At 39.0% G+C, this 23,287-nt stretch overlaps 3 protein-coding genes across 3 annotated transcripts; 1 reads left to right on the top strand and 2 right to left on the bottom strand.

Moving 5' to 3' along the window:
* Positions 1 to 17,451: 17,451 nt before the first annotated feature.
* Positions 17,452 to 18,123, bottom strand: LOC104221303 (uncharacterized mitochondrial protein AtMg00310-like). Its single transcript, XM_009772337.2, has one exon. The coding sequence runs from the start codon at positions 18,121 to 18,123 to the stop codon at positions 17,452 to 17,454; it is 672 nt and encodes a 223-aa protein (XP_009770639.2).
* A 1,298-nt stretch (positions 18,124 to 19,421) lies between these two features.
* LOC138881514 (uncharacterized) lies at positions 19,422 to 20,782 on the bottom strand. The gene is made up of 2 exons (XM_070161748.1): positions 20,729 to 20,782; positions 19,422 to 20,015 (listed from the first exon to the last, which is right to left on the bottom strand). Exons 1-2 carry the CDS (start codon positions 20,780 to 20,782, stop codon positions 19,422 to 19,424), a joined length of 648 nt encoding a protein of 215 aa, XP_070017849.1.
* A 636-nt stretch (positions 20,783 to 21,418) lies between these two features.
* LOC138881507 (uncharacterized) lies at positions 21,419 to 22,516 on the top strand. The gene has a single exon (XM_070161741.1). It carries the CDS (start codon positions 21,419 to 21,421, stop codon positions 22,514 to 22,516), a length of 1,098 nt encoding a protein of 365 aa, XP_070017842.1.
* The last annotated feature ends 771 nt before the right edge of the window (positions 22,517 to 23,287 follow it).

The following is a 23,287-nucleotide window of genomic DNA, read 5'->3' as shown; positions in this document are numbered from 1 at the left end:
ACTTTCTTCTTTCTTTTGGCATGATCTAAAGTGAAACGAATACGATATTTCATAACAGATCTACTCCTAGCAACTAAGGTTGTCCATGTTGTTCTTTCCTTATAAAATTATTCTAAGCAACTGTGTATGATCCTTGAATCCTACTGAGGTTCATATTGAGGGTATGGATGCCCATAATGTTCTTAAGTCACTCCAAAAGGTTTAGAACGTGATTCCATGAGTCTAGCATGCATTATATATAGTATCTATTTTATTCTACCGAGCCATGCAATAGTCGGTCGGGTACGGAACATATTGTGCAACCACTTATCAGTAGGGTTTACCGAGCTCCACGTGGCCGGGTACGATTCTACCGAGCCTTATGATGGACGGGTACATTTTTACCGAGTCCTATTTGAGGTCGTGTACGATATGATGATGATGATGCCTGATTGCTGCCAACTCAATGCTACAAGAATGTAGGGAGAGCGGGTCACTCTTTTACCCGAGTAGTGGTTCGGGATCAAATTTCCACAGGGAGCTTGGAGTGGAGTTGTATTGTCTGTTTAGTCTAGAATCGCGTTTGTACTTATAATTGCACTTCACACATTTTTTGGGGTTTTTCTGTGAACTAAGGATTAAAGCTAAATTATGCTAAGGAGATACTGCTAGGTTGTAATTAATAGGGAGAAAGGCACTAGGGTTATGGCATCACCTATGTGGTTAACTGACGGGTAGAAACTACTAAGAATAGATTGACATATTTGGGATTTATGCTATAACCGTTGCACAATTTTACCCACTCTCACACCTCTCGGTAGAGAAAGTGATTTTGCCCAATTGACTCTCTCGAGATCAATTGGGTATGCCAATTAGACCAAGCAACTAGGGTTCAAGTAGGGTGATTACTCTCTCGAGATTTAACCCGTTAATTGGGACTACCACTTCTCATGGGTCCATCCCAATTTCTTGTCGGGTCAATTTTGGGGTCATAGACTCTCTTTCTCAAGCAGAGTCAAAACCCACTAAGCTATAATTAATGTTTGCAACCACCAATCCTTAATTAAAGCATAAAATTAACCAAAATAACAAACACCCAATATCAATCTATCATTAGAAAGCAACACCCATCAATTACGCACACTAGGGTTGAGCCACAACCCTAGATAATGGGTTTAGCTAGACATAATTGACGAAGAAACAGAAGAAATAGAAGAAGAAATAAACATATTAATTAATAACTAAAGAGAAACTAAAAGAATCTATGGAGAAATTAATGCTAAAATGCCAAAATAGGCTAAAACTATCATCCTCACGAGCGCAACTCTGTTCTTTAAATACAACTTAACCTAAAAATAGTAAAAGGTTCTATTTATAGTGTGCTGGAAAAACTGGACAAAATTGCCCATGCGGGGTCAGTGCGGGCCGCACAATTATGATCGTAGCCGCACTGGCTGTTTGACTTCCATTTTCATGCTCTCTAAAGTATCTAGCGCGGACAGCAGAAAGGTGTAGCGCGGATGCGAGGAGGTCTGACGCGGACCGCGTGAGAGTGACTGCGGCTGCGTGGCTTGTAATTGCCCAAATCTCCAACTCTCTGAATCTCTTGGCGCAGACCGCATGACACAGTGGCGCGGCCCGCGGGAGCTAAACGCGGGCCGCATAAATCCAACCGCGGCCGCGTGATGAGGGCCCTGATCATGCACTTCTCTGAATCCCCTAGTGCGGCCACATGCACAATTGTGCGGACCGCACTAGGCTCCTTTTTCAACAACTTCACTTGGCCTTTGATACTTGAGCAGGTTTCACTCTGTTTTGAGCCGATATTTGACATTTCATCACTTTGTCACTCAAACCTGCAATCAAGCGCAACCTGTGAGTATTTTGGGTCTATTATGTAGCAAATTATACTCAAAGCATAGGCAAGTAGGGACATAAAATACATTAAAATCCTACTTATTAATGCCCAAATATGCATATGTTTTTAAAAGCTTATGTATATGCATATATTATGCATTTCATGTCAGTAGCCCCCAGAGGAACTCAGATGTTACAGGTTATATCTCATTTATCTCTTTTTACATTACTGTTCATGTTTATGCTTTCCTGTCTTACATACTCGGTACTTTATTCGTACTAACATTCTTTTTGCTTGGGGACGCTACGTTTCATGCCCTTAGGTCCCGATTGATAGATTGACAGTCCTCCTAGTAGGCTATCAGCTCAGCGGAGGTGTTGGTATACTCCACTTGCTCCAGAGTTGCATATTTGGTCAGTATGCTTTGGATATGTATTGATTGGTATGGTAGGGCCTTATCCCGACCTTTATGATTTTATGTACTCTTAGAGGCTTGTAGACTGATCTCAGGTGTATGGATACTTGTAAGGCCTTGTCAGCCTATGTTTTAATTTTACAAATGGTCATGTCGGCTTTATAGGCCCATATGTCACATGTATAAGTTTGTATATCATGTTGGACCGTCATATGTTGAGTATTACCTTATGTTTTATTCTTGTTATCTCATGACATGTTTTCTAGCTCATTTACTCATGATAGTATGATGAGAAAGATATGTTACATTGGTACTCAATTGAGTAAGGCACCGGGTGCCCGTCGCGGCCCTTCGGTTTGGATCATGAAATTGCATCAATAACATAAGTGGTTTACAGTTTTGCTAACAACTCACAAATCTTTCTAGTGCAAATTGGGGCAGAAAACTTCGTTTATTTTGTTGTTTTGATTGCAAGCACCCACATGGAGAACAAGGAAATTTGTTTCGGAATTATTTCAAGTTTCAAATCAGTAGTAGGCGCCCACCTGGAGAACAAAGGAAGTCATTTCAGAATTCAATTCAAGTTAGAAGTAGCAGAATCTCGCAGAAAGAATGCGAGTCAACACTCCGAGATGACCAATAGAAGTACTCTCAATCCAAAAAAAAAGAAAAAAAAAAGAAAAGAAATGAAAAAAAAGAAGTGAATCGAAAATGCAGAAGCAGAAAAAAGATGTGAACTGCTCAAGATGTGGTTGAAGTCACGAGCGCGGTGTGTACGGTTTTGATCCGAATAACCTGCAGCTAGCAAGCGTCAAGGTTCAAATCTAAAGTATGCATGAAGAACCATTCGAGACTCAAGATCAAGTTTCAGAAGACTTATAGATAGGAATCTTGTAACTCATAGTTGATAGGCTTATTCAATCTTTTTTATTTTTTTGATTTTGATGTAATAGCAGGACCGCGGACCCGAACCTCGATGGAACGGCACCTCAATCAGCTCTCCACCTCGGTATACTCCATCACTATTCCTACTTCTGAACACGTGGCCTGACTCCTTTATAGCCAAGGATATGTAGGCAGCTCAGATATCAGGGCTCGGTCATATTCTTCTTTCTCTTTGTTTTTGGTCTCTCTAAATAAGGGTCGGGGCAAAAAAACTATCTCGTCGTTCTTTTTCTGAAAACTCTTCACGTTTTCAGTCAAAGAGGGGCAGCTGTAGACATGTAATTTTTTACCCTCCCCAAGATTTTACATATTTTAGCATTTAAATATTTAGTTTACGGCTAATATCGCTATTTCAACTAGTTTTAACTATTTTATTCTATTTTATAACAAAAATAAAGATTACAAAAATATTTTCTTTTATTTAGCTAATTAATATTTTATCTAGTTACTTTTAGTTTATCTACCTTACATAAAATTCGAAAATACAAAAATAGTTCCTCTTTGTTTTCAAGAATATTGGTATTTTTGGTAGTAATATTATTTTAATTTTGCGATGATTTTCATCTAATCCCATTTTTATTTTTTGTTTTTAGTATGATATTTGAAGAAAAATACCAAAAACAATTTCATTTTAGGTTTATCTTTAATAGTTTATTTTAATTAATTAGGAGTGATTTTACATATTTATAGGTACTTTATACTATTGTACAAGAAAAATTGGATTTGGATCTCTAGTTTATGAATTTTAATTTTTAGCTAAATTTTAATCCAATAATACATAGACCTAACCCAAAACCCAAAAGCTATCCAAGCCCAATACTCATTAAATCCAATACCCTAAAATCCCAACCCTTATTCTTCTTACAAAGAAAACCCTAGAGAACAAAGAAAAGGACCCTCTCTTGAACCAGACACAGCCGCAACTCCCAAAAAGAACCCCCATGAACGTCTTCTCTTCAACAGAGAATCAACTCCACCACACCCCTGACGAGCCGCTTCTTCTTCTCCCCATTCTCACCAGAGTTCGCCGGATCCCAGAACTCACAGCCATCGATCCTCTTAACCAAGAACCGCCACTCACACCCTCCTCCATATTCAGCCGGGCACACACACAAAAAGCTGAGCGACCCCTGCTTCTGAACAATCAAAAATGAGCTAAAATTTCAGTTTCTTCTCTGGATTTTGGTATCAAAGATGGAGTTTGTCCGAAGCTAATATAATTTGTCGTCTGAGGTCCGAGTTCATCGTTCCGGTTGGAGTACTGTGGCAATATTTTAAAACTTCTTTGGACAAGTGTTTAGGCCTTCTAGAAGGTTAAGATACATGGCAAGATGCATGCTAGAAAATTTACAAATGGCAAAGAACCTTGACAAATGGCAAAGAGCCTTGACAAATGCAAGAAAAATCTTGAGCCTTTTTGCCTATAAAATGGTCTTTCCATAAGACAATTTGAATATTACACACACTTCTCATATGTCTCTCTCTTCCTCCTTCCAATTACTTTTCTATAATATTTAATTAACTTTACACATTAGTTGGTCTTCCTTTTTCCTTCTAGCTGGATTAGTACAATATTTAATTTTGCTGATTCTTGTATCCTCTAAATAAAATAGAGGCAAGCTTGTTTAATCCTGGAAAAATATTTCACACTGCTGAAATAGTTTCTTAGGACAGTGCCCAGCACGACTCAAGCCAGTTGGTGTATTTCTTCTCAAAAATTATTTTATTGTAGTATTATTATTGTTGTTATTTTCGGTGTCATATCACTACAATATAAGAAACTATAGCAAATAACACTGATGCTAAAAATACTACTGATACCGCCAATATTGGCATTACATCCACTACTCCAGCCCCAGTTGCACTACCATATGCCAGGCCATTTCCAGATGTGTCAAATATTGAAATTTTCGCCAATGAAAATTTCAAGCGTTGACAAGAACGTATTTTCTCATTGCTTGATGTCCATGGTGTTGCACATGCACTACTGCATCCATAATCTAGTGGAGACGTTGATAATAAAATAGTGGAATCATGGTAATATGCCAACAAGGTATGCCGCCATACAATATTGCAAACTATTTCTAATGAACTGTTTGACGTGTATTGCAGTTATATAGAAGCAAAAGCTATATGGGAATCTTTAATTAAAAAATTCACTGCTGAAAATGCTACAAAACAAAAATTTGTAGTAGGAAAATTTTATCAGTGGCAGATGAGAGATAATAAAGAGATGAACATCCAAATCAACGAATTTCAAAAATAGTTAGAAGACTTGAAGGCCGAGGGGACGTCTTTACCAGAGAAGTTTGTTGCTGGAGTGCTAATTGAGAAGCTGTCTGACTCATGGAGTGACTACAAAAATAACTTAAAGCACAAACAGAAAAATTTCACTATTGAGGAAATTGTGACCCACATCCTAATTGAAGATTCCAACAGAAAAGAATTTGCCAAAGCTAGGATGACATCTCTTAAAGCAAACTTAGTGCAAAGCAGCAACAAAAATCGCAAAAGGTACGAGAATAAGTCTCAAGGTTGCAAGCCTAAAAATCCTAACCTTAAAAGAAAAAAAGGCTCTTGTTTTGTTTGTGGAAAACCGGGCCATCATGCCTCACAGTGCAAGTACAGAGCAGGAAATGACAAAGGAAAAATTAATACTCCTAAGGCTAACTTAGCCGAAGGAGGTGATATTATTGCAGTTGTCATTTCTCAAGTAAACATTGTAGCACATGCAAAAAAATGGGTGATAGACTCTGGGGCTACTCGGCATATTTGTGCAAATCGAGAAGCATTTTCTTCGTATCTCCTGTAAAGGATGATAGAAAAGAGGTCTACCTTAGAGACTCAAGTACTACCAAAGTCTTGGGTAAGGGTAAAGTTCTCCTGAAACTCACTTCGGGAAAAACTTTAGCCCTTGTTGATGTACTGCATGTTCCTACTATGAGAGCAAACTTGATCTCTGTATCCTTGTTGGGAAAAGCCAGAGTGAAAGTGTCATTTGAATCTGATAAGATCATAATGACCAAAAATAATGTGTTTGTTGGGAAGGGATATTGTAACCAAGGACTCTTTGTATTTAATATTTCTGATGTTATCAATGAAAATGTATCTGCTTCTGCTTATATGATTGCGTCTATTTCTCTATGGCATGCTAGACTAGGACATGTTAATGTCACATATATAAAGAAAATGCAGTCACTAGGATTAATATCTGGTTTAGACTCAAATAATATTAACAAATGTGAAATATATGCTGAAGCTAAAAGTACTACAAAGACCTGTTTTTCCATAAATATAGAAACTGAATTGTTATCTTTAATTCATACTGATTTAGGCGACTTGAAGCAGACTATGACTAGAGGTGGTAAAAGATATTATGTGACTTTTATTGATGATTTTTCTAGATATACTAAGTTGTATTTGATTAGAAATAACGATAATGCATTTAATGCTTTTATTTCTTATAAAACTGAGGTTGAAAATCAACTTAATAGAAAAATCAAGAGAATTAGATAAGATAGAGGTGGAGAATATTTATTTTTAAATGAATTTCGTGAAAATAATGGAATTATGCATGAAGTAACTCCGCCTTATTCACCTGAGTCAAATGGAGTAGCTGAAAGGAAAAATAGAACATTGAAAGAGATGATGAACTCTATGTTAGTTAGTTCTAATGCTCCTGATAATTTGTGGGGTGAAGCTATTTTATCTGCATGTCACTTACAAAATAGAATACCACATAGACGAACAGGCAAAACTCCTTATGAATTGTGGAAGGGTTACAAACCTAATATAAAATATTTAAAAGTGTGGGGGTGTCTTGCTAAAGTTCTTTTGCCTGAACCTAAAAAGAGAAAAATAGGTTCTAAAACTGCTGATTGCATGCTAATTGGATATGTTGAACATAGTGCTGCATATAGATTTCTTGTTTTAAAAAGTTATGTGCTTGATTGCAATACTATAATTGAGACAAAGAATGTTAAGTTCTTTGAATATATTTATCCATTATATGATAAAATTTCTCATAAACCTTTTGAAACAAATAATGAAATTACCTCTAATGAGGAACTGAGAAGGAGCAAAAGGCCTAGGAAAGAATATTTTTCTTATGGAAATGATTTTCAAAATTTTCTTGTCGATAATGAACCATCAAATTATTTTGAAGCTATATCTTCTTCAGATGCTAAATATTGGAAAGTGGCAATAAAAGTTGAAATAGATTCTATTAAGAAAAATAGTACATGGATTTTAACTTATTTACCTCCTGGTGCAAAGCGTATTGGTTGTAAATGAATTTTCAAAAGGAAATTTAATCCTGATGGATCTTTAGATAAATATAAAGCTCGATTAGTAGCAAGAGGTTTTTATCAAAAAAAAATATAGATTATTTTGATACATTTGCACCAGTAGCTAGAATTTCTTCTATTCGAATTTTAATTGCATTAGCTTCAATCCGTAAGCTTCTTTTTCCACAAAATGGATGTGAAAACTGCTTTTCTAAATGGTGATTTAGAAGAAGAGATTTATATGTTTCAACCAGAAGGTTGTGTCATTTCTGGACAAGAAAATAAAGTTTGTAAACTAATTAAATCTCTTTATGGCCTTAAACAAACTCCTAAACAGTGGTATGAGAAATTTGAACAAGTCTTACTGAGAGACGATTTTTCTTCAGTTGAGGTGGATAAATGTGTTTCTACTAAAGTGGTAGACAATGATTATGTGATAATATATCTGTATGTTGATGACATGCTTATATTTGGTACAAGTTTAAATATTGTGCAAAATACTAAATTATTTATGTCTGCTAATTTTGATATGAAAGATCTTGGTGAAGTAAATACAATATTGGGAGTTAAAGTCATAAGGAGTGAAGATGGAATAATGTTGTCTCAAGAACATTATGTTGAGAGACTTCTTCAGAAGTTTGAATATTTTAATGTCACATCTGTGAGCGCTCTTTTTGATGCTAACTCTCAGTTAAAAAAGAATAATGGTGACCCAGTTGCTCAATCTAAATATGCTTAGATTATTGGGAGTCTGATGCATTTAATGAATTTTACAAGGCCTTATATAGCCTATGTTGTGTGTATCTGAGTAGATATACTCATAATCCCAACATAGAGCATTAGTCTACATTAGATAGACTAATGAAATATCTGAGAGGAACCATGAATTATGGTATCCTATATAGTGGATTTCCTTATACTTTAGAAGGGTACGGTGATGCAAACTGGATCTCTGATTCAGATGAGACAAAATACACTAGTGGTTAAGTGTTCACCCTTGGTGGTGGTGCAAGATCGTGGAAATCAGCTAAACAGACGATCATTGCTAGATCGACTATGGAATCAGAGTTTGTAGCTCTGGAGTTAGTTTGTTCAGAGACTAAGTGGCTAAGAAACTTCTTAGCTAATATCCCTTTAATAAAGGATGTATTGCCTCCTGTGTCTATACATTGTGATTGCTAAGCGGCAATAGCTATAGCAAAGAATAAATCTTATAATTGTAAAAGTAGACACATGAAACTGAGACATGATGTCATAAAACAGTTGTTGAGAGATGGAATAATTTTCATTGATTATGTGAAGTCAGAGATAAATTTGGTCAATCCTCTGACTAAACCCGTAGGAAGAAAATTAATTCTTCAAACCTCAAAAGAGATGGGGTTAAGGCCGACATGTTGTCAATTGAGATGGTAACCCAACCTATGTGATTTGAGATCCCATGAAGTAGGTTCATATGGGTAATAGCAAGTCAATATTGGTACTGATGCACTAAAAGAGAGTGCTTGACTACTACTAATTGAGAGTCTGAGTTATAACTCTTAATGAAATTCATAGTCCTTATGGATGGTATATTTAAAAGCAGTATGCACTTGATGAATTCACCTATATAAGAGTGGAGTGGGCCGCTCCTATGAGATTTTGGCCTAGTCTCTAAAGCTCTCATGAATAACCAGACACGCGAATGGCCTATTGGGCGCAAAACCGTGTTGAACAGCAAAATTACCGGGGGTCAAAATGTGATTGATAAAATCTCTGACTTACAATAAGAATTATTGGTTCATAGAAATATTATATTTCACCAGTAATTCTGTGAGTTAAATTTTATTGGTCTAAGTTTGGTTCATAGTCCAGAAGACACCAAACCTATTACATTTGGACCATACAAATCCAGCAAGTTTATTTTTGAAAGTCTTAAAATAGTGGGGGACTGTGGCAATATTTTAAAACTTCTTTGGACAAGTGTTTAGGCTTTCTAGAAGGTTAAGATACATGGCAAGATGCATGCTAGAAAATTTACAAATGACAAAGAACCTTGACCAATGGAAAAGAGCCTTGACAAATGCAAGAAAAATCTTGAGCCTTTTTGCCTATAAAATGGTCTTTCCATAAGACAATTTGAATCATTACATACACTTCTCATACGTCTCTCTCTTCCTCCTTTCAATTACTTTTCTATAATATTTAATTAACATTACACATTAGTTGGTCTTCCCTTTTCCTTCTAGCTGGATTAGTATAATATTTAATTTTGCTGATTCTTGTATCCTCTAAATAAAATAGAGGCAAGCTTGTTTAATCCTGGAAAAATATTTCACACTGCTGAAATAGTTTCTTAGGACAGTGCCCAGCACGACTCAAGCCAGTTGGTGTATTTCTTCTCAAAAATTATTTTATTGTAGTATTATTATTGTTGTTATTTTCGATGTCATATCACTACAATATAAGAAACTATAGCAAATAACACTGATGCTAAAAATACTACTGATACCGCCAATATTGGCATTACATCCACTACTCCAGCCCCAGTTGCACTACCATATGCCAGGCCATTTCCAGATGTGTCAAATATTGAAATTTTCGCCAATGAAAATTTCAAACGTTGACAAGAACGTATTTTCTCATTGCTTGATGTCCATGGTGTTGCACATGCACTACTGCATCATAACCTAGTGGAGACATTGATAATAAAATAGTGAAATCATGGTAATATGCCAACAAGGTATGCCGCCATACAATATTGCAAACTATTTCTAATGAACTGTTTGACGTGTATTGCAGTTATATAGAAGCAAAAGCTATATGGGAATCTTTAATTAAAAAATTCACTACTGAAAATGCTACAAAACAAAAATTTGTAGTGGAAAAATTTTATCAGTGGCAGATGAGAGATAATAAAGAGATGAACATCCAAATCAATTGAAAGCTCATTTTCAGATCCAAAGAGCTGAGGTTCTCTCTTGTCCCTCTGACTTATGAACCCGTTATTTTCTTTTCTTGGTGTTGCTTTGAGATTTTGCTGTTTAGTTAGTGACTGTTATTCCCATTATGAGGTTTTTTGGTTGACGGCCTATTTTCCTATGATGTTATTCTCGACTAGCGTAAAGGCTTTGGGATAATCTCTGTTAATTATTAACTTGGGTTTAATCAATTGGATGCTTGGATTGAGCTTCACCAAAAGATTAAAATTTAGCTTTTCTCGGCCTAAGAGAATAATGGCTCTTTAATTTCTTAGATTTGAATCTATTCATGTAACGATCTTTATATTTGGACTAATATGCGGGACTTCAGTGATGTTAAGCTTAAGATTTTGCTTTTCTTAGTTAGCAATTTAATATCTGTTTTTTTGACCGCATCTTCTTTTGGTTCTTTTTGTCCTGTTCATGAGGTACATTTAATTCTTCTTATGTACTAAGTACTATTTTGGATCTGCTCATTTCCTATGGAACTTTATTTTTAAGTTTGAGCGGTTTATCTTGATTATGCTACATATAAATGATGTGTGATTACAGGGCATACTTTGTTTGTTTTGTAATTGTTTGTTTCAGTTCTTATGCTCGTCTAAAGCCAAAATGTGTTTCTCATGAATTATGACCTGAAGGACCAAATAGATGCATCATGGAACTGTATTCTCGGTCTCACACGAAATTTTGTACTACTTGTACCACAAATTAATTCCAAAGTAAAATAAATAAATAAAATAAATATTCGTAGTCAATGCTTTAGGTGCAACTTAATCTATCATTGTAATTGTGTACACGTTCGCATGATATAGTTACGATTCTTTTAAAAATGAAAAGCAAGGTATGCGTTCACGCAACTTTGACCATGTTTTTTCCTAAATAGCTAAGTGTTAGGACTTATGGACACATGCGCGTGAAGTGATTCTTGACGCGCCAAACAAAATGAGTACACGTACGCGTGACTCGTTTTTCTAGATAACTCCCTATTTAGGAATAATTAAGCAAATAAAAGTGGTAAGAGGTAAATGCACATATGTTCTAAAATAAGTAACTAAACAATTTAATAAGCCATGTATGATTAAAGCGACAGTGCTAAAATCACAGAATCTGGGAATGCCTAACACCTTCTTCCGGGTTAACAGAATTCCTTACTCCGATTTTTGTGTTACGCAGACTGTAAAACAGAGTCAAACTTCCTCGATTCGGGATTTTAAACCTTTAATTTGGGATACCATAATTATCCCAAGTAGTAACTCTGAATTTGAATAAATAATTCCATTTCGATTATTGTCTTTTTTATTAGAAAAATTCCCTTATATCCCCTTTTGGGTAGAAAAAGGAGGTGTGATAAGGGGTAAACCAGTTTCTTCTTCATATCTCATAAGTTTGTTGATTGTTTTTGTTTGTTGTGATATTTTTCTCTCAATGACGAATGATAATCTTGCAATTACACCTTCCTCTTCCTCTACTGCATCTCGTACTGTGTTTCATTAGGATTACTTTACACATCTATGTCATTCACTATATGTGCATCCATCAGATGTGGTGGGAACCTCCTTTGTTTCTGGTCTGTTTGATGGAACCTGCTATGACAGCTAAAGGATAAACATCTTAGTTGCTCTTTCCATTCGTAAGAAACTTGATTTTATCAATGGTACCTCTACAAAGCCACTTTCTGGGTCTCCTCTGGCATGTCAGTGGCAACGATGTAATGATCTTGTGGTGTCATGGTTGGTTTATTCCCTGTCGAAAGAAATATCTCATAGCGTAGAGTATTCTGAATATGCTAGGGATATTTGGTGTGAATTTCGGGAGAGATATGGTAGGGCTGATGGGGCCAGAGTCTTTGAGCTAAAGAAAGAGTTAGCACATATCTCTCGAGGGTCTTTAGAAATAGCTTCTTATTTTAACAAAATCAAATAACTCTGGGATGAAATAGCATCTTATAAGGTCATAGTTTGTACTTGTGGGGGTAAGGCTGCTGAGGATGAATAGCAGAAGGATTATCAGTTCCTTATGAGTCTGAATGATACCTACATGCAAAATCGCAGCAACATTCTAATGATGAAACCACTTCCATTTGTTGGAAATGTGTACAACATCTTATTATGTAATGAGAAGCAGAGGCAGGTGTCTTCTGACTCCCAATTCTCAACACAATCTATTTTTTTTAATGTTGGTACTTCTAAGCCATCATTTCCCTCCAAGGTTTCTTTTGAGGCTCCCAGGACTTCTCTTATCTGCAAATATTGCAAGAAGCCTGGACATTCTATAGAAATTATAAGTTGCATGGATATCCTCCTAATTTCAAGTTCAACAAAGGACCTCCTCTTCGCAGAACTACTGCACATGTTGAGCTTGAATCCTCTGGTGGTTCCTCTGTGTTTGGTAGTTTTGATGGTCCAGTTGAGCATGAGGATTCCTTTGTGATACCTGGCCTTACCAAGGATCAATACTCCCAGCTGATGATCTTATTACAACAATTCCAAATCTCTGCTTCCCCATATTATCCACCTTTCTTAGCCTCTGCTAATTTTGCTGGTAAGCCCATGCCTTATAAGGGTGTTTCTTATGGAGCTTGTATGTTGTCTAGTGTGAATGGCGTTATTTGGATAATAGACTCTAGAACTACTGATCATATGACTTCCATTAGGAGTTTGCTTTTTGATATAATCACTCTTCATGTTTCTTAACTTGTGTCTCTTCCAAATAGGTACAAAGTAAAGGTTACAAATGTTGGTTCTTTAGCTTTATTCCCTAACTTAATTCTTCTTAGTGTTCTTTACATCCCTAGTTTCAAACATAATCTCATATATGTCCAGAAGCTTTTGTCTCATTATGATGATGTTGTACAGTTTACCAAGTCTACTTGCACTTTCCAAGGCCCTTCAGTGAGGAAGCCAGTGGTGCTTGGTAGACTGGACAATGGACTTTACAAGTTATTTTAGCATGTGACTTCTCCGGTTGAGTCTGTTAATGTTAGTTCTTGTTCTTCTGTTGTTTCTTCTTTACCTGTAGTGTCTAATAATGTTGTTGCTGACAATTCATCTGTAAATACCATGGTTAGTTCAAATAAATTGAATAATTCTGATGTTGTTTGGCATTATAGACTTGGACACATTCCCTTTTTCCAAAATGAAACTTATTTCTGATCTTGATAGTGGATTGTCTTCCAAGCGGTCTTTCACATGTCCCATTTGCCCCTTAGCAAGACAAACTAGACTCATTTTTCCTGATAGTTCTATTTAGTCCACTCAGTCTTTTCAGCTTATTCAGATAGATACTTGGGGCCTTCACACCACTCCTACTCACTCTATTTCTAAGTACTTCCTTACAATAGTAGATGATGATACTAGGCTATCGGGACACATCTGATGGGGGCAAAGAGCAATGCTTTTAATTTGTCAAAGGCTTTTATTTCTATGGTTGAAACACAGTTTCAAACTAGAGTTCAGACTATGAGAAGTGATAATGCTTTAGAGCTAGGATCCTCTTCATCTGGTTCTCATTTTTATCTGAAAAAAGGGATCATTAATCAGACCTCTTTTCCTCACGCTCCACAATAAAATGGTGTAGTTAAAAAAATATAGGCATTTATTAGAGACTGTCAGGGCTTTTTTGTTTCAATCTCATCTTCCTATTAAATTCTGGGGTGATTGTCTCCTTACTTCCACTTATCTGATAAATAGATTTTCTTCACCTCTTCTCAAGCACAAGAGTCCCTATGAGTTATTTTTGGCAAGGAACCTATATATTCTCACTTTTAGATACTTTGGGTGTCTTTGCTACTCAACTGTGCCCAAACCCCATAGAGATAAATTTCATCCTAGGTCTGTCCCAAGTGTGATCCTTAGATACACTTTTGCCAAAAATGTTATAAACTTTACGATTTGTCCACTAAATACTGTTTTGTCTCCAGAGATGTGACTTTCCAAGAACACATTTCCCGTTTTCCAAATCGTATATTCCCCCATCCCCTATCTTGCCTTCTCCTCTCGTTCCTGACAATCTCTCTGATGATTCAACTTCTCCTTTATCTCCTTCTATTCTTGTTTCTTCTCCCCAATCCTCTACCCCTCCTCCTTCTTCCCCAGGTTCCCCTAATTTTATTATCTCTCCTTCCCCTAGCTCATCTTCCCCTTCTGTTCTTCTTTTATCTCCTCCTCCACTTAGAAGATTTATATAGGTTGCAAATGGGTATACAAAGTGAAATATAGAGCTGAAAGGAGTCAGGATAGGTATAAGACCAGGTTAATAGTTAGGGTGATACTAAGGTTGAAGGGGTTGACTTTCATTAAACGTTTTCTCCAGTTGTTAAAATGTCTACTGTAAAGTCTTTCATTTTTGTGCCTGTCAATTAACACTAGCCTTTATTTCAACTTGATGTTAATAATGCATTTTTACATGGGGGTCTTGATGAGGAGGTTTTCATGAAGGTGCCTCCTAGTTTATCTGTTTCTCGTTCCTCTTCTTCTTCTCCTCCTTTGGTTTGCAAGCTACTCAAGTCCCTCTATGGTTTGAGACAAGCTTCGAGACAATGGTATGCTAAATTGTCTTAGGCTCTTTGTTCTAAAGGATATTCTCATTCTTTAAATGACTACTCCCTATTTACTAGGGGTTCTAGCTCTTTCTTGGTCATTTTAGCAGTGTATGTGGATGGTATCATTGTTACTGGGACTGACTTGTCTGAGATTTCCTCCTTGAAGGGATTTCTACACGAACAATTCAGGATTAAGGACCTTGGTTCTCTTAATCACTTTTTGGAAATTGAGGTTCTCTATCGTGATTATGGGGTTCTTCTTCATTAAAAGAAGTTTATTCATGACTTATTAGAGTCATTTGCTTCTTCTGTTGTTGTTTGTCCTCTTGCTCTCAATGAGAAATTAAAGGCTTCTGTTGGTGATCCTTTGCCCAAGCCTGAAGAGTATAGATGCTTGGTGGGCAAGTTAAATTTCTTAACACACAAGGCCTGATATCAGTTTTGCATGTCAACATCTTAGTCAGTTCTTGCAAACTCCTTGTGTTCCTCATATGCAAGCTGCTTTACATCTCTTGAGGTATTTGAAAAGGACTTTTGACATTGGGTCATTATTTAGTAATTCTCCTAACCTTTCTTTAAAAGTATATTTTGATACTGATTGGACTTCTTGTGCTGATAGTAGAAGATCTGTAACTGGTTTTTGTATTTTTCTTGTTGATTGTTTGGTGAGCTGGAAATCCAAAAAGCAGCCTGTGGTCTCTCTTTCTTCTGCTCAAGTTGAGTACAGGGCCAAGAGTAAAGCTTAGCTGAGGTTACTTGGCTTTCAATATTGTTGTCTGATTTTGGTCTTCCTTCCTCTTCTCCCCTTCCTTTGTATTATGACAACCAGACAGCTTTGAACATTGCCCGCAATCTAGTTTTTCATGAGCGGACTAAGCATATAGAGCTGAACTGTCATTTCATTAGAGGCAACATTGGTGATGGGCTTATTAGCTTGGGTCATGTATCCACTGATACTCAAGTTGTTAATATTCTTACCAAGGCCCTTCCTAGGCCAGCTCATCATTTTCATCCTCGGAAGTTGGAGGTTTTACCACCCTCCAACTTGAGGGGGGATGTTAGAGTATTAGATAAAGGCTTATGCTATCTTTGGGCCATTATTATAATTTAGAATTGGCCCATGTTGTATTACTCTGTAATTGGGTCACCGGGTCAAGGCCCACTATTTATAAGTGACCTTCTTATTCTTGTAAAGAGAGATTTTCATTTTTTACTCAATTGAATCTCGAAACTTCTCTCAGGTCATGAACCCTATCTTAGATTTTGTCATTTCCTCTCTAAATATCTGTACTTAACAGACATCACCTAAAATGAGGATTTCTTCAAGATTTGATTTACGATTAGTTTTAATCATACAATTTAATTTGTTTAAGTTTGAGGTGATGGAATATCGCGATATATAGAGGAATCTTAGATAGACCTTTTTTTGTGAAAAAACCATCTCTTAAATATTCAAATAAAAATTTAAAGCATCTACAATAAAGGATGGAGGGCTAGTATTCCACTCCACTGAGCCTGACATAGAATCAGCCACTCGTGCTAATGCATGAGCAACCTAATTCGCAGACCTTCGAACAACAGATAAAGACAGAAACTGAAAAACTCTTAAGAGGTTTTTACAATCAGAAATCAAGTCAGATAAATATGAGTAAATATCTTCGGCCTTCTCTAATGCATTCTTCACAAATAGACTATCCATCTCGAGCTCTATCTCGGTGTCTTCGTAGTGAATCTTCAGCCAACTAAGAGATTCCTTTACCGCCAATGCCTCTGCCATTATCGGACTGAATGTTGCCCCTATGTATATCGATATACCTCTCAAAAACTCACCTTGCCTATCCCGAACAACCATCCCTGCTCCAGCTTCACCGGTTGCAAGGTTGAAGGATGCGTCAATATTGCACTTGAGAGATAAACCATATGGGGGTTTCTACTTTTGATTCTCCTCGTTATCCTGCCCATGTGAAGCATATGGCGTGAGTAACTGGCGCCATTCATTGATGAAGCTAATAGCTTTATCTAGTATGTGATCCACCATACTCGTTCTTTGGTTCCAGATTACACCATTTTTATAGTTCCAAATCTCCCAGCATATCATGATTGCTTCTTCAATCTCCTTCTTGTTCAATGTATGATTAAGCTTGTTAAACCACTGCTCCATATTCAAAGTTGTTTCTGTCCATCCCATGTGAGATTGCAGCCAGCATGCCTTAGCCATGGTGCAATTAAGGAGGCAGTGCTTGATGGTTTCGGGGTGCTGCCAACACAATTGACAAGTTGCATTATTCATCACATGTCGTCAGGTCAAGTTATCACATATTGGGAGCACGTTGTTCATCGTTCTCCACATAAACTTTTTTATCTTTGGTGGGGTTCGCAACTGCCACAATGATTGCCAAAGTTGTCGGCGACTTGCCTCAATTTCATGTCCGACTTTATCATAACAACCACATCTATTTATCCGGCTGTCAGGTCGAGCTTAGTGGTATTTTTTGTATTAGTTCAATCTCCTGTGCATTAAAAATTGTCTCCGGCTTCACTTCTCTCCATGTTCGAGTCTCCTCACATATTAATTCTGACACGACCATCTCCTCAATCCCATTATTGCTCACACTTTGAATAACTTGCAATTGGTCGGATGGTAGCCATGGAGTATGGAATATTTTTATTGTACGTCCATCTCCTATACGCCTAACACAGCCCCCTTGTAAGACCTGTAACCCCACGCATAATGAGCGCCAAACATAACTGGGGTTATTTCCCACTGTTACTGAAAGAAAATCTCCTGTAGGGAAGTATCGAGCTTTGTATATTCGGCTCACTAGTGCCTCCGGTCGTGTCAACAAACTCCATGCTGTTTTTGCTAGCATAGCCAAATTAAAATCCTGCACCTCTCGAAATACCAATCCTCCGTCTTCTTTTCGTTTACATAGCCCTTTCCATGCCATACATCTCATTCCCCGAGGGTCACCACCTTTTCCACGCCACCAGAACCCATTCATTGCTTTCTCAATTGAGTCACAAGTTCTTGTTGGGACAAGAAATAGCATCATAACATAATTTGGGATAGCTTGCACCACTGTTTTCAGTAGGATTTCCTTACCAGCTCTAAAGAAGTACTTTTGCTTCCACCTTTGCATTTTTTTCCAAACTTTATCTAATACATATTGGAAGATGTCCTTCTTTTTTCTACCCACAATGGATGGTAATCCGAGATATTTGCTCGAGGTAGCAATCTCTTTCACTCCAAGCGCATGTTTTATCGCTATCTTTATATCTTTCAATGTATTCTGACTAAAGTATAAATCAGATTTTTGCAAATTGACCTATTGTCCAAAAGCCTTCTGATAGCTATCAAGGTAGAGTTTAATGATATTTGCCTCACCAATCTCTGCCTGAGAAAAGTGCAAGGCGTCGTCCGTAAAAAATAGGTGTGAAACAGATGCTGCCTTAAAGCCACATATCCTTTTTTCCTCTGTGTTTTGAGTTTCAAGTAGTGCATCGTTTCAAGAGAAATCATTGCATTGTCCGAATAAATCTTCCAGGGATGAAGGCACTTTGGACCTCCGTAATTGCTACATTCATAAACTTTCTCATTCGATTGGCCATGGTTTTGCATGCGATCCTGTCAATCACATTACATAAGGATATAGGGCGTAAATCTGTGATGTTCTCAGGAATCTTCTTCTTTGGAATTAAGATAATATTAGTGAGGTTTCCTCTCAGAGTTGGCATATTGTGGTTAAGAGTCACTAGAACTGCGTCACTAACATCTTTGCCCATGATAGACCAGAACGAGCGATAGAACCCCGGATTCAATCTGTCCGATCCCGGTGCCTTATCAGGGTGCATATCGAAGGTTGCTGTCTTAACTTCCTCTCTAGTAAATGGCCTTTTAAGCTAGATATTATGTTCTTCCTTAACTCTACATTCAACCATCTCCAGGATCTCGTGCATACTCCCTTGATTGGATGAAAACAGATTCGTATAGAAGGTGATAGTCAGATTTTTGAGTCCGTTATCCCATCCAACCCATTTTCCATCATTATGCTTAAGTTGCACCAGTAAATTTTTCCTTCTCCTTACTGAAGCCATGTTATGAAAGTAGCGTGTATTAAGATTACCATCGTGTAACCAGTGTTTCTTTACACGTTGGCGCCAATACATGTCTTCCTGCTTAGAAATCTGTAAGTAAGCATCTTTAGCTGCGGTATACAGTTGCGCATGCTCCGGGTTATTGCAATCTCTGAACTTATACATCTGATTCTTACATTGTTCTAGCTTAGTGCGGAATTTGTCTTTCTTATTTTCCCCCTATTCCTTTAGAAAGTTTCCACAAATTGCAATGCGATTGCCAATTGGCTTTTCTCTGCCGCATGACCACGCCTCCAAAACTGCCTCTTCTATGTCAATCTCTTTGAGCCAAGCATTCTCGAATCTAAAAGGCATATCGAATAACACTCACCCCTAGTGTTAAGAACAGAGTGGAGTGATCACTATTCGCTGCCTCAACATGATGGACCTGCGCCTTTGGAAATAGGAAGACCCACTGAGATGTGGTCAAAACACGATCTAGTCGTTCACAGAACAAATTTCTTGTATTCCTGTGACTCTCCCAGGCGAAACGATTACCCGTAAACCCCAAGTCTCTTAGTTCACATTCCTCGACGATTTGCCGAAAGCCATCCACACGCCAAACTGGTTGTTGAATCCGTCCCATTTTATCTCCAAAAGAGAGGATATCATTAAAGTCTCCTCCAATACACCATGGTAGAGAAGAAGTATTCTTAAGTGTTTGCATGATATTCCATGATTGTCTTCGTTGGTGTGAACCAGGAAGACCATAGAAGCCTGTGAATCGATAGCATGGAAGGCCAACAATTTCAACTTTGACGTCAATAAAGTTAGTTCTGTATCCAAGAACGGTGCACATGCCTTTCTCTTTCCAAACTAGTACAACACAACCACTGAGTCCTACTGAGTCAACTGCTAGGAGTCCCTCAAACCCCAATTCCACTCGAACTGATTCAACCTTCGAAGCCAGAACTTTAGTTTCTTGCAAAAAAAACAAATTGGGCTACTTATCAAGGACAAAGTCCTTCAGTTTTGAAACTGTACATGGGTTCCCAATTGTTAGGGCCTGACTTTTTGTCATCGGGCGTGGCACGGCTGTGGCAAGGATTTGGGCGTGATGGCCTTGTCATTGGCCCATGTGCGGGCAAAACGATCATGCGGAAGACGGACAAGACATTGTCATTGAGGGCTGTTGTAGGCAAGTATGGGCCAAGACCTTGGGACAGGCAAGGTGCGCTTGGCAAAGGCTTGACAAAGCTGTGTGGGCAATGTTAGGGCGGCATGGCACGGCATGCGCGCCAAAGTCAGGGGCATGGCACTTTGGGTTGTGGCAGCTAAGTTCGGGCTAAGCTAAGACAAGACGGAAATGCGGGATGATGGAAAAGGCTTTCAATAGCTAAGGCAAAGCTATGTGAAGGAAAATACAAGCAATGGCACGAGGGAAATGAAGGTTGACATGAGCAAGGCAGATTTGGGCCAAGACAGTGTGCGGGCGGCAGCGGCGTCGGGCATGTGCGGCAAAATCACAGGCAGCGGATGCGGGCAAGGCATTGGCGCGGAAGCAATGTCAAGATGTGCCAAGGCTGGGCGCAATGCCAGCCTTGGGCACGAATCAGCTGGCCAAGTGAAGAATGGCACATGCAATGCACATGGAAAGTAGTTGGCGGTTACCTTGTCATAACCTCTTTGTCCCATGATCTGATCATGCTTGTATAATGTCCCCATTTCGTGTATAATGTGTCCTAAGTAGTTGGGGATGTCAACTACATGTTAGGAGCAGAATTAGTCTTAGTCCGACAAGTGGCAAAAGCTGTAGACAACAAGTGTCATGTGCTGCCAAGTCTAAGGGCTGCCTATATTCTATAAATAGGACCTTTGTGACTTAGGCAGAGGTAAAGAGAGTGAATGTGGGGAATTTCGTGAGAAATTCTAAGTGGGAAACAAGAGTGAAACGTGAGGGTTTCAGTTGTTTCAAAAAGGGGCTAAGGTTTGGCATGGGCAGATCTTAGTGTTGACAAGAACGACTTGTGTTCTTTGTCAAAAGTGGGCTGTGAGCGGACTGTGTTCATAGCAAAGTGAGGGTCCTTTGTATATTTTCCACATTAATGCAAAGGTTGGGATTTTCCCGTATATGTGTGTGTTCTTATTGAATTGCTGTCTAAATTTCGTTTAAGGCCAAAGGTGCGCGAAAATTGGCTAAGTATTTGGGAAAGGCTGAGTCAAGTGTACGACTTGACTGCCGCGCGGGTGTGAGTTTTGACTGACTAAAATCACCCCCGTGACAACTGGTATCAGAGCCAGGTTTAGTTCGTGGCAGTGGCAAGACGATCGGTGGCAGAATTCGTGGGGCTATTTGAGAACATGGCTGGTGGCACAAATGCGGAACTGCGTCAAAGGATAGAGCAGTTGGAAGCACTCGTTGGGCAGGCTCTTGAGGCAAATGGCGATTCTTCTGTTCTTGCAAGAATGGCACAGTTAGAGGCAGATTATGCAGCGAGACACGAGACAACGCTGGCAGAAATGGCCTTGGTACGCCAAGAGAAGGAAGAACTGCGCGAGGAAGTGGTTCAACTTCGGAGGGAATTGCAAACTGTTGTCCCTAGAAGTGATGAACGCACTAAGTTGAGGATTCCGGAGCCAAAGGCATATGGGGGTGCAAGAAGTGCCAAAGAACTGGAAAATTTCTTGTGGGATATGGAGCAGTATTTCCAGGCTGCACGTGTTGCGGATGAAGACAAGGTGATAATCACACCAATGTATTTGACTGGTGATGCAAAGGTGTGGTGGCGCACACGAATGGCAGAAACGGAAAGTACTGGACTGCCCAAGATTGGAACTTGGGAGATGCTGAAGAAGGAATTAAAATCCCAATTCCTTCCAACTAATTCGTCGTGGTTGGCACGAGATGGACTTCGTCGCTTGAAGCAAAGTGGTACAGTGGCGGAGTATGTCAAGGAATTTTCATCCTTGATGCTCAATGTAAGTAATATGGCAGAGGAAGATAAGCTGCATTACTTCATGAGCGGGTTGAAGGGTTGGGCGCAATTGGAGTTGAGAAGGCAGAATGTTCAATGCCTTTCTACTGCCATTGCGGCGGCAGATGCGTTGGCTGACCTAAATATAGGTGATAACCCTGCTGGAACTTCGCATTCAAAGGCTGACGGGAAAGCTAAGGAATGGAAGAAAAGAGGGAAGGGGCAAGCTGCCGAAGATGAGGGCTTTGCCAAGAATGTGAGACAAGAGAATCACAACGGCAAAGAAAGGAGCGGCAAGTTCAAAGGCTGCTTCACTTGTGGTGGACCGCACTTGAAAAAGGACTGTCCGGTGCAGGCTAGGGTGAATGCTATGCTGGCTGCAGAGAAACAGGAACAAGTGGCGGAAGCAAATGCCATTGTGGCAGGTGGAAATGAAGCACCAGGGGCGGTGTATGTTAACAACCCCTTGGGGCTGCTTCATTAAAGACGGCTCGACGAGGACGTCGATTTCAAAAGGTGCGGGTGGTTTGTTAGGGCCTGACTTTTTGTCATCGGGCGTGGCACGGTTGTGGCAAGGATTTGGGCGTGATGGCCTTGTCATTGGCCTATGTGCGGGCAAAACAGTGTGGCGAGTGGAAGACGGACAAGACATTGTCATTGAGGGCTGTTGTAGGCAAGTATGGGCCAAGACCTTGGGACAGGCAAGGTGCGCTTGGCAAAGGCTTGACAAAGCTGTGTGGGCAATGTTAGGGCGGCATGGCACGGCATGCGCGCCAAAGTCAGGGGCATGGCACTTTGGGTTGTGGCAGCTAAGTTCGGGCTAAGCTAAGACAAGACGGAAATGCGGGATGATGGAAAAGGCTTTCAATAGCTAAGGCAAAGCTATGTGAAGGAAAATACAAGCAATGGCACGAGGGAAATGAAGGTTGACATGAGCAAGGCAGATTTGGGCCAAGACAGTGTGCGGGCGGCAGCGGCGTCGGGCATGTGCGGCAAAATCACAGGCAGCGGATGCGGGCAAGGCATTGGCGCGGAAGCAATGTCAAGATGTGCCAAGGCTGGGCGCAATGCCAGCCTTGGGCACGAATCAGCTGGCCAAGTGAAGAATGGCACATGCAATGCACATGGAAAGTAGTTGGCGGTTACCTTGTCATAACCTCTTTGTCCCATGATCTGATCATGCTTGTATAATGTCCCCATTTCGTGTATAATGTGTCCTAAGTAGTTGGGGATGTCAACTACATGTTAGGAGCAG

This window comes from Nicotiana sylvestris, chromosome 1, assembly GCF_000393655.2.
Source record: "Nicotiana sylvestris chromosome 1, ASM39365v2, whole genome shotgun sequence".
Lineage (NCBI taxonomy): Eukaryota > Viridiplantae > Streptophyta > Magnoliopsida > Solanales > Solanaceae > Nicotiana > Nicotiana sylvestris.
Note: the sequence above shows the minus strand (reverse complement) of the source record. Positions and strands in the feature narration are given on the sequence as shown.

Coding starts and splice junctions, on each gene's coding strand:
- LOC138881507 (XM_070161741.1), top strand. CDS start 21,419: ATGGCTGGTGGCACAAATGCGGAACTGCGTCAAAGGATAGAGCAGTTG.
- LOC138881514 (XM_070161748.1), bottom strand. CDS start 20,782: ATGGGGACATTATACAAGCATGATCAGATCATGGGACAAAGAGGTTAT. Junction 20,016..20,728: donor GACAAAGAGGTTATGACAAG/GTAACCGCCAAC, acceptor CTGGCTTCGAAG/GTTGAATCAGTTCGAGTGGA.
- LOC104221303 (XM_009772337.2), bottom strand. CDS start 18,123: ATGCAAAGGTGGAAGCAAAAGTACTTCTTTAGAGCTGGTAAGGAAATC.